The 19,239-nt window shown below is 44.3% G+C and overlaps 3 protein-coding genes across 9 annotated transcripts in view; 1 reads left to right on the forward strand and 2 right to left on the reverse strand.

Annotated features, from left to right (window-relative positions):
• snx25 (sorting nexin 25) overlaps positions 1 to 5,022 on the reverse strand; it is a 38,858-nt gene extending 33,836 nt beyond the window's left edge. The window contains exons 1-3 of one of the 3 annotated variants that reach the window (XM_035425803.1): positions 4,788 to 5,007; positions 4,053 to 4,152; positions 2,296 to 2,380 (exon numbers count right to left, since the gene is read on the reverse strand). In XM_035425803.1, the coding sequence (XP_035281694.1) occupies positions 2,296 to 2,380; positions 4,053 to 4,094 (127 nt within the window). In that variant the 5' untranslated portion in view covers positions 4,095 to 4,152; positions 4,788 to 5,007. Of the gene's footprint in view, positions 1 to 2,295; positions 2,381 to 4,052 lie in introns of all 3 variants that reach the window. The other 2 variants (XM_035425802.1, XM_035425805.1) reach the window with 2 other exon arrangements.
• A 410-nt stretch (positions 5,023 to 5,432) lies between these two features.
• Positions 5,433 to 10,855, forward strand: cfap97 (cilia and flagella associated protein 97). 4 transcript variants are annotated; one of them, XM_035425807.1, is made up of 5 exons: positions 5,433 to 5,567; positions 7,223 to 8,086; positions 8,876 to 9,138; positions 9,719 to 9,866; positions 10,068 to 10,855. In XM_035425807.1, exons 2-5 carry the CDS (start codon positions 7,255 to 7,257, stop codon positions 10,169 to 10,171), a joined length of 1,347 nt encoding a protein of 448 aa, XP_035281698.1. In that variant the 5' UTR covers positions 5,433 to 5,567; positions 7,223 to 7,254; the 3' UTR covers positions 10,172 to 10,855. The 4 variants fall into 4 exon arrangements, with proteins under 4 accessions (XP_035281698.1, XP_035281697.1, XP_035281699.1 ...); XM_035425806.1 differs by lacking the exon at positions 5,433 to 5,567 and adding an exon at positions 5,992 to 6,262; XM_035425808.1 differs by lacking the exon at positions 5,433 to 5,567 and adding an exon at positions 6,328 to 6,612.
• Positions 10,856 to 11,201: 346 nt separating this feature from the next.
• Positions 11,202 to 15,798, reverse strand: LOC118231405 (E3 ubiquitin-protein ligase TRIM39-like). 2 transcript variants are annotated; one of them, XM_035425171.1, is made up of 8 exons: positions 15,624 to 15,798; positions 14,981 to 15,070; positions 14,129 to 14,712; positions 13,474 to 13,569; positions 12,863 to 13,096; positions 12,627 to 12,774; positions 12,407 to 12,433; positions 11,202 to 12,311 (listed from the first exon to the last, which is right to left on the reverse strand). In XM_035425171.1, exons 3-8 carry the CDS (start codon positions 14,708 to 14,710, stop codon positions 11,755 to 11,757), a joined length of 1,644 nt encoding a protein of 547 aa, XP_035281062.1. In that variant the 5' UTR covers positions 14,711 to 14,712; positions 14,981 to 15,070; positions 15,624 to 15,798; the 3' UTR covers positions 11,202 to 11,754. The 2 variants fall into 2 exon arrangements, with proteins under 2 accessions (XP_035281062.1, XP_035281060.1); XM_035425169.1 differs by lacking the exon at positions 15,624 to 15,798 and adding an exon at positions 15,323 to 15,441.
• Between the last annotated feature and the right edge of the window lie 3,441 nt (positions 15,799 to 19,239).

The following is a 19,239-nucleotide window of genomic DNA, read 5'->3' on the forward strand; positions in this document are numbered from 1 at the left end:
CAAACTTGTGCATGTTTGTGTAAAAAAGAATAACATTTGCATTTATTTTAAAGTAAATATTGTTGATGAATGTTGACTGAATCGAGCCCTCTATTTCACAACACTGTCACAGCTGACATCGCTAAAGCCGGGCACCCACCGCACGCGTATCGGCCGCGAGCGCACTACGCGCGTATTACGCGCGTAACTGAAGCGTAGTTGAAGTACTGTTATTACAATGGCAGCGGGCGACGTCGTCTCCACCAGATGCGAACGCGTCGCGTACCGGCTGCGAAGCTCGCGCGACACAAGCGAACTGAAGCGTAGTTTTTCGCTTCAGTTCTATTTTTTCGGCTTGTCGCGCGTCACGGTGGCCTGTTTATACACAGAAATATGCTCTAAAATGCTAGGTATACATGCTCTGATTTATATTTCATCCTTATATTACTGGGGGTGTGTCCCTAGTTACCTCCCAGATATTTTATAAGCAGCAAAAAAAAAAAAAAATACAAGCCTTTTCGTTTTGTAAAAATAAATAAATAAATAACTGGAACCTGGGGAAAAGGCAAACTTAGTTTCGCTGTCTTATTTTGCGGAGGGGGTGGGGTAAATTTGAAAATACACCACAGATAATCGTAGCCTATTGAATGACGTAGAAGTGAATGCACCGAGCAGCGGTTTGTTAGCTCGAATGTTGGAAGGTAGTTTTTAACCAACCATTGCTCAGCCTATTTGACTTCTCCGATGTCTTCGTTCGCCGTGCTTTCAAAAAGGGCTTGTTAATAAAAATCAGATAATCCACAGAGCTTTAAAAAAATCAGATTATTTAGTGGTCTTGCCGATGAAAATGCACCTATTTTATAAATGAAGTTGTAAGCAAGCCTTTTTTGCACTTGTACTTCAAAGCTTCCGGTGTTCATGACGTTGTGGTGTTCATATCCCTTCAAGTTTAAACTGTTATCTTTTTGACGATGAACTGATTTTACTAAATATGATCATATAAATGTTTTGACGTGAATAACAAGACGACACGGGAATTCCCAATGGTTGATTATGGATTATTATTATTATTATTATTATTATGATCATTACATATTCTTCACAAAGTTGGCACGCTTGTTAACCAAGCAAATAAATTAATACCGTTGTTAGATTGTTATGCAGGCTAAAAAATATTAAGAAATATTACCAAATTAACAGAATGAAAAAGGTCTCTCACCAAGTATTCACTTAACCCATAATCAAAAGTCCTGAACAAACGTGAAATACACGATGTAAGCCCACTGCAGACTGCGAGAGCTACTGGGAATATATAGCTTTTACGCAAGCCTTTGCGCGACACAAACGGAACCAGTGGAGACACCCTACGCGTCGCGTCGTGCTGCTTCGCCCTGCTGTTTACGCGACGCTTACGCGACGCGTGCGGTGGGTGCCCGGCGTAAGAGACTGGAGAAAATGGAGCAGCGTTTCTTCAGAGCAATAGGAGCCTACCTGCCACTCAGAGAACAGCAATCACTTATCCGCACCAAGCTCTCGCGGTAAAAAAAAAAAATAAAATAAATAAATAAAATAAAAAAGACCGCTAAAATTCACACCCCAGCTCCCGCGGACGCCTCATCCCGACTTTGCGCCTCAGAAATTCTCCAGACCATTAGCGCCGCGTGAGCACACAACCGCGGGTTCAGGCGACAGCGCCGTGTGCTCGCGGATAAGACTCTTTTTTATTTGTTTTTCAATAATGCGCCACGCTTGAGTGACTGTGTAGAAGCACCCCCGCTGTTATAAAACTGAAATCCCCCAGTGCCCTGTTGTTATGGGAAACTCGACAAAAAAAATATGAGCAGTCTTCCACAGAGAGCTTAATGTTCAGTCACAACCTCAATATTAACATCCCCCCACAGCAACCAAATGACAGGATATGTTGTCCAATCATCTCAAATGGCTGTTTCTGAGTGACATTAAAATCTCAAGCCAAACTGTAGGTAATTGCACAGTGTGAATGATATAGGCAATGTAATCTGATTAAGAGTTTTGGCCACAGAAAGAACCAGTGTCTACCAGGGCTGCAGTGCCTACTCCTTGGTGATGCATTTCAGCACTTGGGTGATTAAATTAGGTCACTGGTTGGCAAAGGAGTCCACCGGCGTCCTGTCCAACCCCCCCGCCTTGGCCACCGTTTGAAACGAAACCTGCAGACGCCGCGGTGCTCCAGTCAGGGTGTTCGATCGACCCCCCCCCCCCCCCCCCCCCCCCCCGCCGAAGAAGTGCGTTGAGGAAAGTAAATGGCGAAATCCCCGCTCCAGAGGGGAGACTCACCTTCTTTGAGGGCTTTGTCCACGTTGTGAGACACCAGCACTCTTCTGACAGACAGGGACTCTGGCGGCGAGCCTGGATACCGGCCCTGCAGGGGAGAACAACCCACACCTCGCTGAGGGGGACACGTCACGCTCCCCCAGTGACAGGAAGAGAAGAAAATAACAGCGCAAGTGTCACCTAAGAAATGTGAAAGTGGGGACTAGCTCTTTTTTTTTTTAAATGCACTTATTTGACAGGGACACTACACAGTAAATATGTTGCACCAGATTTAGCTAAAAGCTCATTTCCCTGGTGTCCCTGGGCAGTAGGTAGGTTACAGCATTAAAAGCAAACACAAATCATACAAATTATAAATACCAAAGTGTCTGTGCTTGGACCATCACAGAATCAACAATTCATAAATTAATTTCAGAAACATAAATTCACAGGTTACAGCATTAAGGACAGGTGAAAAATCATAGACAGCAACACAACACAAATTGCAAACACCAAAGTCACGGTGCCTAAATCATCACAGAATCACAAACTCCCTTCAAGCCCCACAGCCCACCTTTAGCCCTCCAAACCGACAAAAAACAGCTACACGTCATGGCTACAAGGCTGATCATCAAATAAACAGGCTTAAGAGTGAATCAGTGTTTTCACCCTAAATAAACAGTTAAGTGTATAAAGAAAGTTTCCAAACAACAGAAAGTCCACAGTACTGGAGTTTAACACCTGTGGTCAAGACCAAGGCTGCATGGATGAGCATCTGAGGCTGCAACATAGCACCCGCTGAGCAGTCAACTCGACTCACTGGAGGAGCCCAGGAGCAGAAGCAGTTATCTTCTTCTCAACTCTGACCAGCGTGAGGCCATACACAGGAAACAGGCAGGTACACAGCAGGCATGGGACCAGAAACCTGCCTGCTAAAAACCTGCGCATTAAAGCCCAACACCTCTTACACTGCTGAAGGTAACGCTCTCTTCAGACCTGTGGGAGGTCTGTAACTGAAAGGAAGAAGTCACTGGCCGAATCTCAGGGTTCATTCAACACACATAAGGTTATGAATGCTCTATCGAACAGAAAGTTCACCCTGAATGGTTTTCTACTTGCTACATTTTTGCAGTACGCTTGATCAGATGTCTTGTGTCTGGGGAACATTAGCTAGGCTAGATTGGTGGTGGGGTAATATATAACACTGAATTCACACTGGCCTTATTGCCTTATACACACATTAAGAACCATAATCCAGCACATCAATATGCGCTTCACCTGCTATGATGTGCACATGACAGAATTGATAACTGTAACGAGTTCCGACAAACGAAAGGTGACGTGCATCGGCTGCGTTCGAGGAACGAGTCCATGTTCTGCTTGTTTATCATAGAATAGCAAGGTGGTCTTCCTCGAGTCCCAGTTAGAAAAAACACAACTGTCAACTACGATAACTTCTTTCTACCTAAGAGGAAGTTGCATTATGAATAAACACAGATTACTCTTGAATTTGTGATAAACGTTTTGCTTCAGCTCTATTTAACCATTCGAGTCTCAAATAAATAAACCACGAAATCAATGGATTTTTATAACAGGTTCAACTCAGTTTAACATGCAATATACACGAGAAAATATGGCATTAGTCTATGTCTAATTTGGCGAAAGGAACAAAAATAAAGCGTGCATCTGTACAATACTTTTATGATAACTTGCAGGAAAATAAAGCTGCGATTCCAGCGATAATCGAAAGGAGCTAACTGGCAGCTGACTTCCGTACTTACCATCAGCTTATTTAATAAGTCCGACAAGTGCGTTGACCTCATCTTCAAAGTGTCAAATCTGCTGCTTTTTGGGGGGCTTTTCTTCACCAAGAGCCCAACGCTTCCCAATGAAAAACAGAGCAATGGGAATGACACGTAGATAAAAAGCTTGAGAAAAAAGGATGTTACTGTGAATTCCCCATTCCCAAACTGGAAGAGTACCGCGGCTGCTATTCCGATGGTGACGGCGTGTAAAAACCAAGATGAAGACCGGTTGGAAACGGCGCTAGACATGGGGACATTGACGGTGATGCTCTGAGTCCTGCTGCCATCAAGATGCATTCTGCTGGGATTGACATTTCCTCAATACCGACTAGACAGACTTTACCCTTCTTGCCTTTCACTGATCTCCACTCAGAACAATGCAATGTCCCATTAGCTAGCAAACTAGCTAGGTAGTTTTCTAAGAACACGTCGACAGCGACGTGTGGTGAAATTGACGACCGTGCAAAAATAATGTCATTGTTACAGTTACTGCGAGCTATCTAGCTACTTGGCTGCAGCAAGCTAACTACTGAAATTGCTGATCAAAGCATGTGGCATGCTAGCTAACTTACAAACCGCATTATTCCGATGTCTAGGTCTGCAGCGCCTAAATCTCGGCAACTGAACAAACGGAAATTACCTAGCTAGCTTTCTTATTATCAGCAGACAGCTGATAATAATAACAGGACGCTAGCCAGTCCGTTAGCTTACCAGATTGTCTTTTTCAATTCATTGTATCTTTCGGTATGCGGTTCACACCACCGTTTTCTCCAATTAAAAACATAACGAATCAAGCGCACTCGCGGTTAAGACCTCTGTTGTTCCTCCGATCATGTGCTTCTTCTCCATTTCTCAATCGCAATCATTCCGAAAGGGAAGAAATCTGTGCGCAAGCGAAAGTGTTGTGCAATCGCCGCGAAGAGAAACCGCACAATTCACATCAGGGGTTACTGTCAAGACCACTATATAGATAAGTGCATCTTGTCAATTAACGTCGTTAGTTGTATGTTTACTAACTTTGCGACGATAGATACTCAGCAAACTCACGTCCGAATTTCTGAACCACTCCGAATGAACCCTGTTACCGTAACCAGCTGTGTTGGCAAGGTAGCGAACCCATACCTGCTTTTTCAATGAATGAAATGTGTGCCTGACTGGGACAGTCCTTGAAATGAATCGAATAAAACCAACATTATTGGTTTATTTTACAGCTAAACTTTGCAAAACTGTTTGTTTTGAAGCTACATAGATAACAACAACAATTATTATTATTAGGAGGAAATTAAAAGCAATCATTATAAACCATGTGTTCGGACTTTCTTATTAAAATTTAGGGATGACTACTCTGATGCATCGCTCTGATCTGTTCGGACATTCCACAGTGTAGATGCATTAAAACAAAATGAAGACTCCCACTTTTCGTGCAATGTCCATTTGGAACATCAAGAAAGCAGATTTAAGGAAGCGTTGGTGCTGGTGTCTTACAAAAAGGTCAGCTATACATTTTGTACTTGATCAATGATTTAAGTAACTTTACCTTAAAATCGATTCTAACATTCAGAAGGAACTAATGTAATGATGCATTGGCGTGATGTGTGCCGGTTAGGAGTGAAAATTGACGGACGATGAGCATAGTATTTCGAGCGAACCAAAAATGAACGTGAATACAATAGTAATCACCGCTATAGCAGGCATCCAATTAAATATAAAATGAGAATTCGTTACTGAAAATACAGGAATAGAAACTAGATAGAATAGGATGCAATCGTTGGTTAGAAGAAAATGCTTGGAAAAATATAAAAAATATAACTCCACCGAAACGAAAATAAAAAACAAATAACCAAGGCTATGATTAATATGGTTATACCCCCATCTGCTGGAAAGTCTGCGAGTGGTATTTTGTAGCTGGTCGCGTGGGTGTCCGGAAGTGACGTTGCCTAGTTACAGTAGTTTTTCCGCATATATTTTTATTAAGCTAAGTAGTAGGCTTGTCTTTGGTAACTTGAATACCTATCTGTCTGATCTAAATATTTGTATAGATAACAATTTGTGCACATTCGTGTGCTGTTTCAGTATCACTAAAAGTAAAAGTCAAATGTCTGAATCCGTAGTTAGCTTGAAGTTAACGTGCTAAGGTCAGCTGTCTGGCAGGGTATTCGGCTTAGACACTGGTGAACGCCTGCCTGGTAAGATTCACAGATGGTCTTATTAGATGTCGCTAGTCTAATAAGGTTGTCTTGTGCAACGTAATGTTAGTTTTACACTACCTTGTGTCTGAAGCATGAAAGGCAACGTAACTTTAGTGCTAAATGTGTGGGTGTTTGGTGTTTTACTAGGTGTTAACAGTAGTCAAACCATCGTCACGCTACAAAATAGCAAACGATACAGTAGCTACGGTTGCAACTACCTAGCTAACGGTACTGAACCGAGACTAACGGGATAATACGAGCTATGCTAGCTAAATGGATTAGCTAGCCAACAATATGCAGGCAATTCGTTGAGAAACCGAGGTGTGGTGATCGTACCGCTACTACAAGTAGGAGCAAATTTAAGTCTAATCCTAACCTGTACGCGTGATAAACTGAAACAGTGCGTCGTTGTCCATGCGGAGCTGTAGTTTTGATTTGATTTGATCTGATCAAACACAGGCTGTGTTTAGCGACATTAAACCTTAGTGACGTTTGACTAATTGCCCAACTTTATCAATCTGGAGGTTCAATTATTTGCTTAGGTTAGCTAGGTGGTTAACTCAAGTTTATTGGATTTCCTTTAAACTGACGCCCATTCCTTTTTGTATCTAACGTTAGCCAGCAAACGTTAGCTGTATTACATAAAGCCCTTGGTGTTTTCGTGACGTCCCCCGTGGTTGCGTGCTGTGTTCTTACATATTCTCTGATTAGTGCGTAGGCGTTGCTGGCTAAGGCTCTCAGCCTAAGATGTTTTAATATTAGCCAACAAATGTTTATCCATTGCCACCATAGTGTCCTTAGGTGGTTAGATAACGTTAGATAGTTACGATATTTAACGTCAGCATGTCTATCACTAGCTAAATAATTTTATTATGATTATTATTTTTATTAATAATAATATTTTAGCAAAAAGGTGTTTTGAAATTTTAACTTGACAATTGTCATTTCGCTTTGCAGCTTTCTCGGGGTGGAAAAATAGTCTGGCGGAGATGTATAGCCCTAAGGAGCTTGAAGGAGAAGTAGATCATTCTTTCTTTGACAGTGATTGTGAGGAACACGGAAAAGAAGACAGGGGAGATAGCACGGCTGTCAGTGGTGGGAACTCCGAAGGCCACGAGCAGATGGAGCCTGCAGTGTCAGGAGAGGGAAACTCCCCTCTGCCGAAAGAAGACAAGGGTAACGGCTCCGTGGACGAGAACCGTAGCCGACCATCAAGCGCCTCTTCACTCCTTTCTTTTGAAGAGAAATCTGAAGCAGACGGCGAGCTGGACAAGAATCCCAGCACCCATTTTCAGATCACCGCCAAAATCCCCACCGGCCTTTCGGCTGAGGAGAACGGGAAGGACAACCATGAGGATGACGACGAAGACGGTTACAAAAGGAGCGAAGAAGACACCGAAGAGGAGTCGGATCAGAAACCAACCAAGAGTAAAGCTGCAACCCACTGCCTATCGAAGAAGTCCAGCGGGAAGTTTAGGAGCGGAAAACACAGCCCCGTTTCCTCGTCTAAATCGGACAGTTCATATAGCAGCACAGAGGACAGCTCCGCTTCCGAGGCATCTCCCCAGCGGATCCCTGCGTGCTCCCCTCCGTACCGAGCCAAACTGGGCGCGCTCGCGCGCAGAGAAAAGCTCAGGCTCCCTCCGGAGGAATCGGAGGACACGGTGACGGATGTGACCCCGCTGTCCACCCCGGACATAAGCCCCGTCCAGTCCTTTGAGCTCGCACTGAGAAAGGACGGCGAGAGGGAGCGAGTGATCGTCAGGCAGCAGAATGTTCTCGGCGGACTTGCCGCAGATGACGTGGGCTCTATCTCAGAAGGTGAGAAAAGAGAGGCGGGGCGCGGGCCACGAGTCGTGTGAGGCAATAGAATGAGCGATCGGGACTGCGAGTTTTTAATTATGACGTTGTAGGTCGCTGTCTGTGACACAACTGTACACTCCCTCACGTTACTAAATACCTTTGATTTCATGTCTACTTGGAAGCCCTACAACATCCTATCTCATGACAGGTAAGTTAATTTTTTGGAGAGTGAACTTTAAACTGAGTCCTTCCATCAGTTTTACATTGGGTAAGAAGCCATAACCTGTGTGAAAAGCTTCTCAGTTAGTACTCAGATCACAGGAAGAACTGTAGGTTTTGGGGTTCACTGTCAATGATTTGATCTTCTAACTGGAATTCCTTCCTGTTAAAATAGGCCTAATGGTTACATAACAACAAGTATGACATAACAGGCTCTCACTTTCCACTGTGGCATTCCCTAATTACCCATCCCTGATCTCCACCCAGCTATGCAGCAGTGTTTTTTTGGTACAATGTTACTGGAAAGTGACAATGCTTGTAGCTGATGGCTTTACATTTAAGTGAGCAGCATTGTACTTTTAGAAGCAGAAGTGTGTGTGACTCGCTGTTATAAAATCATTTGTGCATTGCACATTCTGCATAAGATATGGATCCTGCATTTTTCACTGCATTCCTTTTCTTTGTATATTCACAATATCCATATGCTGTGTGGAGACACATAAAAGGCTATTTTATCACTGCTGTACTGTAAGTGTGCATGTGGTACAATCCCAGTCGCACTGACCCGCATTCTGTCCTCCCCTGAAGCTTTTATGAAAGTGAACAAGCGGCTGGAGAGTGAGCTGGTGATAGAGAGTTCCGGAAGGAGGCCGCGTAAGAACTACTCGTTCAGCAACGACGACGTGGTGCGCATCGACCGGGAGAACCAGCGGCTCCTGCGGGAGCTCACCCGCCGCAGCCCCCGGCCCAAGAGCGGCGCCACGAAGAAGCCCGGCAGCCCGCCGGTGCGGCCGTGCCACAGCGCCCTCAACAGGCAGCGCGAGCAGCAGCGCATCGAGCGCGAGAACATGGTGAGGCCGTCCAGCCGCCAGTCATAGACCGGACCCGAGTTTTTTAACAAAATTTTTTTTTTAAATATGCTAATATTGACAAATATGTTTTTCACGTGATTTAAATTAATATGGAATTCAGTCATTTTGATGTACCCTACCCTTTTAAAAATACTTGTAGTTCCCAAATGTTGCGGTATTGCGATGAGTTCGGAAGCCAGCAGGGGGCGCCCTTGTTGCTCTGCCAACCCTGTCAGACACACCCCCTACTGAGTAATATAACACATTCAGCCTGTTAGTTTGCAAGCTGCCTGTGGCAGTCCCTAACCCCAGAACCGATATATCTGTTTAAATAAACCTGCCATTGAGCATGATAAGTGTAGAACACCTGTGGCAGCCATGTGAGGCAGTAAATGCAAAATAAAACAAAGGGCCTGGACGTTTCTAATCTTTCGCTCGCGCGTTTGCATAGCGCCATAGAGAAAGCCTTAATGTGGAAAAGCCATGCGATTGTGGTCCACGTGTCTGTTACTGCGTTCATATTGTGAAATAAACCGTACAACCGGGCTGCGTTTTTTATGACACAAGCGGTTTCTTCCAGGCTTTCCTGAAGAGGCTGGAGACGGCCAAGGCCACCCCTGGCATGAAGAGGTCCGAGCAGCTGTCCGACTACCAGCGCCAGACCAGGTACCTGGGAGCTGCTTCCCCTTCCAAATCCGAGCGCTCCCCCTCCAGCAGGAGCTCAGCAGGTACGTTCCCCTCTACCCACAATGCACTGGGCGCACTTTCGAAGCTGTATCAGATCATCTCCTCTGTGTGTGAAAGGATTCTGACTTGGGTTTTCCAAAATTAACCCATGGAGAAGACCCTCTGGTTTTTTAGCAGAAAAACAAGGGGGAAAAAATCTACATGTAAACAAATGTTAGGCTGTGTCTCTTTGCGTTTCACAGGTAAGAGCAGCAGGCTTTCCAGTGCCTCCAGTGTGCACAGAGCAAGACCAGCATCCAGCGTGTCCACTGCCGTTTCCAAGACCAGCAGGACTGCCTGGCCTTGAGGGTGTGTATGTGCACGCTTGTGTGCGTGCGTGCGTGCGTTTGTGCACGTGCGCGTGCGTGCTTGTCTGTGTGTGTGTGCACGCTTGTGTGTGTGTGTGTGTGTGTGTGTGTGTATGAGGCAAGATCCATGTGCTGACTCGTGTACAGTTTTGGGGTACATTCAAACTGCAGCTGTTCCTCAGTCCTCATCCTGGAGGGTGGTAGGGTCTGTAGAGCCTCATTGCCCCCTGCGACCCACTGACCGCGCCCTTTACAGAATGAGAGTAACTATTCGCCCTCTACAGAGGACAGTGAGAGGGCGTGACTACAGCATTCCAGGCCCAGAATCAGGGACCCTCCTGAAGCCATGTATATTGTGAGGTCAATACGGTGCTTCTGTAATGTGGATTGAACAGTGTCTTTAAGAAATTGCTTAGGCATTGAAAGCTGAACTTATTAAGCTGAGTGGCAGGTGTTCCAACGTGCTGCTGAAGTAATTGCTGCATTTTTTGTTGCATCAATAAGCCAGTGAAACCTGTCAATGTTGCTGTCTCATGGACTATATACTTTGGATCTTATTTACGTCAGAACATTGAGAGATTTACATTTATTTAAAGATTAAAATATTTATATATACATATATATTTGATATTGTGGCTCGTGCATTGCTATGTTTGCCAATAAAGCTTCTTGTTACAAAACTCTGTTGTGTGCTGAAAGAACAGTGCAGTAGCTGTGTGAGTGGGAGAGCTGGCATTTCTCGCCTGCCAGTATCGCCGCTGAGACACGCTATCAGCTCTGAACATTATCGGATGCATGAAACTGTTTCCTCTTTGAAGGGTTTTTAGGGAAGGCCTGGTTTTCTCTTTGAGGACACAGGTGCCATGTTTTCTGTTGTTGCTAACCTATCAGCATTAGTGATATATTATCTCCAAATTTGAAGCCCTCTCCATGACCTGCCTGGGTACCAACCCTCTCATTTTCTCAATCAGAGTAAAGTTGTTTTAAAATCACAAAAGTCTGAAAAAAGCATAAGAAGTCAGTTTTTTGTTATTTTTTTAAGGTGGGTTTATTAATTATATAAATATCTTGTGCAGCAGTCGGAAACAATTGAAATAACATGTAGAACTATAGCAACAGTAACAGGTGCTGGAAGGTTTAAGTTAAAACCTGCTTTTCCCAGACGTTGAAAAGCAAGCGCAATTACCTTTGCCGCAAGGGCCACCAGCCACAATAAATCATCTGTAGCAGGTACAACGCATAAATTTCCATTCTCTCCTTTGACATTTTTGCGGTCCAAAACAGAATGCCCTAAAATACATATGCATTAACCCAAACACCCTAGCAGTTATAACACATTTATAATATCTTTATAATGAGTCTTTGTTTTATCCCATTTTATTATATTAATATGGAAGTAGCTATGGTATATATATATTTCCAATGAATGCAGTAGAACCATTGCAAAGCAATGTAAATTCAGACTTAAGTTCTCGAACACGGAGCCCTCAAAATTGTTTGGTATATGCCATTTTCATACCAAAACTTCTTAAAACATGCTCCACCACTTCATTTCCATGCCCCCCTCCATGCCACACTCTTATCAGTCAGCGGTACCGATCTCAATCCCAATCGGGGAGATGACCAGCGGGGTGGAGTTGCGTGCCCTGTCACTCAGATAGGGGCTGAGAAAGGGGTAGAGCGTTCCGCTGAAGGTCCCGTGGAAAGTGTACACGTGGGACCTGGCGTCCACGTTGTAGAAGGAGATCTGGCCCGCCTCGTAGTCCACATACACGCCCACGGTCCGCAGCCTCGCCGGCGGGGCCAGGGTGAAGGAGCGGTTGGCGCAGGCGCTGTACTCCGTCCCGTCTCTGAGGCACATGGTCCAGTAGCCTTCCTCCGGGCTCACCTCGATGTCCCCCTTCCTGTTGGCGGACTGGCTCGCCACGCCCAGGTCCCAGTCCGTCTTGTCCCCCACCTGCACCTCCCAGTAGCGCCTCCCGGAGGAGAAGCCTTCTTTCCCCAGCACGCAGGCGCAGTCGCTGAACCTCTCCGGGCCGTCTGGGACGTCCTGTTCCCCGTCCCCCTCTCTCACCTGCTTCCCGTCCTCGGACACAATCAGCCAGCGGTTCGCCGTTTTCGGATCCAGAGTGACGTCAACTGCGGAGCGAGTAGAACAGCAAGCCATCAAAACGATGCCGATGTCAGAGTAAGGACAGGTGTGGAAGAGTAGGCGTGGCCTACTAGATACTTACCTGCGCTCTGCTGTACTTTTCTCAGCTCTGTAAGGCAGGAAACCAAGATAGGAAGATGTGAAACAAACGTACACAAAATCATATCATAAAATCAAAAGGATGTATTCAAGTTTAGCACTTGAGAGAAGGTTAACAAATTCAGTGTTTATGACAGCATCATTTTGCATGAGAATATATATCTGAACGGAATATTGAATGTTGAATATCACACAGTACTTACCACTTTCAGACAAGTTCTGCAGTAATTTTTTAAGCGTTTTCTCAATTTGTGACATGGCTGTCCTTGTGGTGTCCACACACAGATCAGCGTGGACAGCGATGTCTGACCAGTCCTTCATGTGTGGCAGGGCGCTCAGCGACGAGAAACCCTACAACGGGAAAAGAGGCTAGCCGTTAGCGTGTGCGAACGCACTGCAGCCTGCCTGTGCAGTGCTCTTAGTAGCAGCGCATGCTCGCCTGCAGGAAGTGGATGCAGTCCTTGGTGTGTAGGAGCTGATCCAGGTCAGCGTTCCTGCTCTTCAGGTCGCAGATTTCGCGATTCAGATCGCCGACGAGGCCCTCGGCGCGTCTGCACGCGGCCCTCTGCTGCTCCTCGATCGCCTCGGTCAGCCGCGACCGGACGGCGGCGACGGAGCTCATCAGCTCGCCGATGACCTGCGCGCCGGCGGCGGCCTCTCTCTCCACACTCGCCTGGCGGTCAGGGAACTCTCATCAGTCTCAAAAAACTGCACCCTCAAAAAAAGGGTGTGTTAGGACCCACTGCACTCACCACACTCTTTATGCTACCACTTTTTTGTTAGGGTCAACGCATTTTAGTGTCAAACACCCTACGTTTGTTTTACAAATATACAATTTGTGCATGTTTTACAAAGTCACTTTTCTAAAAACACAGTCTGTGCTGAAAGTAACGCAAAATGTTTTCTTTACTTATACATACAGGTGTGTTTATTGCATGTTGCTGAATAAGTAAAGCCTTGTGATGTCAATGCCTGATGCAGTTTATTAACTGGTGACTTAAAGTTGACAAAACTAAGTCATTGCATTTTAAGACTTGAGTTAGTACTCACTTTACTGAGCTCAACAGACTGCCCAATCTCCTCCACTTTCCTCACTCTCTCATGGATCATATGATGCACCTCTGTCACAGATTTCCTCAGCAGAGTCTATGGACAAACCAGGGAATGTCATCACTCCAGAATAGTTCCCATTCAGATGATTCTGGGATTGTCTCTGCCTACAGTATCTCACACAATGATTTGGTTACTGCCTTTAGGCACCTTAACATGGTGATTCAGCAATTATATTTGAATACCTCACATAGTGATTTGGAATTTGTTTCTCTGGACCAGACATGTAAATTTGTAAAATAAGAAGTCATTTTTAAGAGAGCTATAAACTGACTGACATTACATTACAGGCATTTAGCAGACGCTCTTATCCAGAGCGACTTACACAACTTTTTTTTTTTTTACATAGCATCTTACATTGTATCCATTTATACAGCTGGATATATACTGAAGCAATGCAGGTTAAGTACCTTGCTCAAGGGTACAACGGCAGTGTCCTTACCTGGGAATCGAACCTGCGACCTTTTGGTTATAAGCCCAGTTCCTTACCCACTGTGCTACACTCCGTCCTACTGACCTATTGTACTAATACCTGTGTGCAGCACAGTGCGGTACGGAAAAACAACATTTTCCACAAAGGTGCTAGGCGGCTCACCTTAAACTCTTGGACCGCGTCCTCCACGGAGACGACAGTGTGCCCCCTGTGGTCGGGCTTGGCGCACTGCACGCAGACGCACGTCCGCTCGCTCTTGCAGAACAGGTCCAGGGGCCTCTGGTGCTTGGGGCACATCCGGTCCTCCAGGTTGGGCAGGGGGTCCACCAGCAGGTGCTTGGAGAAGCGGGCGCTGTGAGCCGCCAGGTGCCCCTCGCAGTACGACGCCAGGCACACCAGGCAGGAGCGCGCGGCCCGGAGCCTGGGACCCGTGCAGACGTCGCAGGCCACCTGCCCCGGCTTGGCGCACGGCTGCTCGGGCCCGCTCGCCCCGCCCTTCTTCTTCTTCTTCTTGAAAAACTCGGCGAATTCGGAAAGGCTCCGGTTGATTCGAAGCTTCGGCCTTTCCTGGAAAGACTCCTTGCAGAGGGGACACAGGCAGAGGTCGGTGCTGTCCCAGTACCCCCCTATGCAGGCCTGGCAGAAGCTGTGGCCGCACGGGAGGGACACCGGGTTGGAGAAGACGTCCAGGCATATGGAGCATTCAAACTGCACCTCCGACATGAGATCGCTGTCCAGACTCATCTCTGTAACAAAACGGCAATTAAAAAAGACCTTTACCACACACAAGACACAAGTGTGCGGACCAAAAACCTTATTATTATTATTTAAAAATACATTTCCTTAAACTTTCAACTTACTTGAAAGTAAGCATTGTTATTATTTGCATTGTTCAAAACAAATAATTTCATTATTTCAAAACCCTGGTTCCTAAGAATTGCACTAGTTTTTGTTGTCACTGACCATGTAATGTATCGATTTACAGCAACCGTTTCCACTATTCACTAGTCTCACCTGACTTCTTGACTTGGTTGTTGATTTTAAGGTGAAAAAACTAAACCAGCGAACGTTGTGGCTTCCAGGACTAAGGTTGGTCAGCTTTGCCTTAAGGGAAAAATAAAGTGTAAATGCCCCAGCAGTACACATTATTATCCTTCTACACACACACACACCTACACACACACACACACATGCACTCTCACATACAGACACACACACAGAGAACCTGAAAGTTCAGAGACATTTGCACATGTTGAATATGACTTGAAAGCTATAAAATTTGCATGTAACTGGAACACTCCTACTTGTAGGCACACACACATATCATACTTGTAATTTTTATTTTGTTAAACTTACTTTGAAGCCGTGCAGAAGCTTGGTTTTTCAACAGTCTCTATAAACAATATACCAGCTCAATATTTACAACAGTAGCATCCAGCCTCGTGCTATTCAATCCACTTTGGTTCATCTGTGACTGTTTTTTGCCCACTATGCAATGGTAACACACCAGTTCCTGTATCAAGTTCCTGTTCAAATAAAGGAACAGCCTCATAGACTGTTCCTGTTCTGTGTTGAAGCTCCAGAAGACAAAAGAAAAAGCTGTCCTTGCTCTCAATTTACTCATAAAAAAAGCTCTCTTTACTCATTCTTTACTCACCTGAGCTTCTCTATGGACTCTGCCCTCCCATTTCAGTAGATGTATCCTGAATCCTACAGCTCCACCGTGAAGCAGGGACACCCTCGCCAGCACCACGTTACCAGTTACTAGCTGATTACCAGTGTAGAGAGCACAACTCCTATACACTGTGGTGGGCTCTCCCTCCCTCTCTAATGGTGTACTGTATGCCTGGGACTTCTCCTCCTCTGCTCTTGAAGAAACAGAATTACCATTTAATCTGCAAAGCTGTCATTCTGCCCATCTCCTCCTTGCTGTGTCAGTCCTTTACTGGGCACTCTTTCACTCTGTGAGATAGAGAGAGATAGAGAGAGAGGAGGGGGGGGGGGGGTACTCTAGTCATGGGATGTGAACTAGGCTCCTGAGTCCACACATAGCTGGAAAGACCTGTTATTGCCCCCAGGATGTCTCCCTTTGTGCTGGGCTCATAACAATTATGGAAATAATTACAGCATCAGAACTGTGAAAGAAGGCTCTCTTAGCAACACTAATATGACTGACTTAGGTCATGTGTGGACAGTGCACCAACATTACTCCTTATTTATATACATATGCTTGTTATATATACATTTTCATCAACAACATCCTTTTCCCTGATCACCCAAACCACAATTTGTCTAGCTAGCAGATACTTTCATGGCTATTAAAGTATGCTTAAGACTGATTAATAGACCCCCTTGCATTCAGATTTTGGCAACAGAATGTTGGAAAGACAGCTGTTTGACCACGCAAAGCAGCATATCGGGCAAATTATCTTCATAAACTCACACTACCAACCGGAGAAAATATTCCAGATCCTTACTGTATAACCGACTGGGGTGTGGCTGGATGACGTTTACTGGGGCACGACGAGTAGCAATGTTCTAACATGAGATGGGTTCATAGAATACTGGATTAATGGGACCAAGTGTGAGAATACCAGAAACAGACCATGAGCCAACGGTGGCCTTGTCAGTTCATTACAGGCATTTAGCAGACGCTCTTATCCAGAGCGACTTACACAACTTTTTACAATATAACATAACATTTTATTGATGTTTTTTCAGGAAAGCCATGCTACTGCCACTTCTTACAGCCAATAGTGAGTTATCTTGCTAGGTATGCAGCTCATAAACTTGTGAGCTGTTGCAAATACCAGAAGAAAAGTAAAACAGGAAAAAGCAGAGGCAGTTATGGTAGGAACAGAATACAAACTTAAACTCTTGGATTCCCGTGTTTATGGCATTTTATGGAAAAGCAGCTGGTGAGGGGAAATTGTGAAGTATTCTACTATCAATCGAAGAAACTATACACCACATATACTCAAATTCTGACCCTCACAAAAAGGAGTATTGTTGTTTTATTTTCTTTTTTTTTTTTTTTTCTTCTACCTGATTGTTTGTTGATTGATTGATGTCACGGCTTGGTCAGAGATTCCAATCACTTGCCCCAGGTCTAAATCAGTCCCTGGTTACAGTGGAAGAATGCAAACAGCAGTATTACTCGCCTCAAGGGCTAAAATTTGAGTATCCCTGTCCTAGATCTTGGGGCCACATATACATATACAGTATACACAAATAACATCAAGGGCACATACAAATAGGTAGGGGCGATTCCAGAATTTTTTTAATGAGGTGGCACAGGGGGGACCAAGAACCATCTGGGGGGGGGGGGGGGGCATCAGAAAATTCTATCATAAATAAATACAGCGTTGAAAATTGGCTTAGAAAACATTGGGCACAATTTTCAGGCTCTTGTGCAGTTCCCTGTGCCCTAATACAGGTGGTATTACATGAATCAGGCAGCGATTGACAGCGCTCTGATCCAATGGCGTTGGGCATTGTCAAATTGACAGTACTCTAGCCCAATGGCATTGGTGGGGCACCAGAGGGGGCCAATCATATTTCAGGGGGGAGCGGTGCCACCCCGTGCCACCCCTTTAGACACGCCCCTGCAAATAGGTCAGACTAGTGCCGCCTGAAGAACTTCTGTTCGAGGTAATGTTGGAAAGATATTCCTCATACTGTTTAGCCTTTCCGTTATGTCATTTCCATCACGTCACTCACTGGCTGAATGTCAGTTATGGCTGAAGTTTGCCTAAAATGGCTGTGTTATGGTGTAACCAAGGGCAGCAACGCTGCTCCCTCACCATCCGTGTCCTCTGGGCGTGTATTTTTCACAGAATGGACTTCTAGCCTTCCGCCCCTGGTACATGCTTGAACTACACTGGCAAAACATTGCACTATTTACATTACGATCAGTTTATGAAATGCTGACAGGCAACATTATCAAAAAAATAATAATAATAATTCTGCATGAAATGCAGGGAATTCATTTTCCACCGAGTGCAAGTTTTCACAATGCCACATCATTCCATGACAGCAGATGTGATTGTTTAGTGAATCACAAAGCTAATAGACAACTAGAATGTACTGAACTTGATATTATTTTTTCCATTGATTTTGGATTGTAGTCCTAGACATGGATAATATTTTTATCATACAGTATGTTGTACCATATGACAAGATGACAAGTGAAACACTACAAGTCCGACCCATAGACAGTAAACAGTAAAGTAAAAATGGTCCGACCACTAGATGGTAATATTGTCATAGTTCAGCAACGGCTCTGAATCATAGACTGTATAAACATTGTCACTACAAATCCGACCACTAGATAGTGATATTTTCATAGTTCAGCAGCGTCCTGAATATATGAGACCATAACTTGAGAAGTATAACAGGTTACGCATCACAGGATCTATAGTTTGAAACAGACAATAAGTAAATTGTACCAGATATAATATGCTGTTGGCTCTGATGCAGAAATTACTTTCTGCGCATTACAGGCAAGTTAAGTCTTTATCCTTTGAGCTGAAACATGAATCAAGAACCATATAGACACATCAACCAATATCACAGGCATACACACTAATATGTTCAGTGTTAAACTCAACTACTATTGGACACATAGATACTTTGTCATGGTTCAATTAACACTGGACTTTTTACTGTATACATTTAAATGTACACTGCAGTGCATTTAAATATAAACAATGGAGGCTGTGTCACAACTGAACTTAAATCGCTCATGACCTAATTCATACGTAATAAGTAACCTACCAGCATATAAATCTCCTTTGGCAGAACACAGTGAATTGAATACCATTTTGTGTGATCTGTAAAGATAGGGAAAAAAAGGTTTGGCAATCTGATTCATAGAAATATATTGAAACTGCATTTGGGTTCAGTCAGGAGTGCTAACTCCTAAACAACATTGTGACACAATGGTAGTAATAGCGAAAATAGCTACAAGGCAAAAACTCAGTCATTTGATATATGAACACAATAGGCTTTAGAATATCATTTCGCTGTGGCTATATCGCCATGCCTAGATTATGTAATGAATTATTAAGTACTGATGAAAAGGAAATGATATTATTGTATATATTTCTGGAGATAATATTTCTGGAGAGGATATATAACTAGAGAAAAAATAAATATATTGTGTAATAATGCTTTTTTGGAATATTTTAAAAATGTAAGCTAATGTTCAAAATGAAATGGCAATAGTTTAGGCATTGATTTCTTCAATCCCAAAAGCATCATTTGTCCAGCTA

This window comes from Anguilla anguilla, chromosome 7 (assembly GCF_013347855.1).
Source record: "Anguilla anguilla isolate fAngAng1 chromosome 7, fAngAng1.pri, whole genome shotgun sequence".
NCBI classification, from domain to species: Eukaryota; Metazoa; Chordata; class Actinopteri; order Anguilliformes; family Anguillidae; genus Anguilla; species Anguilla anguilla.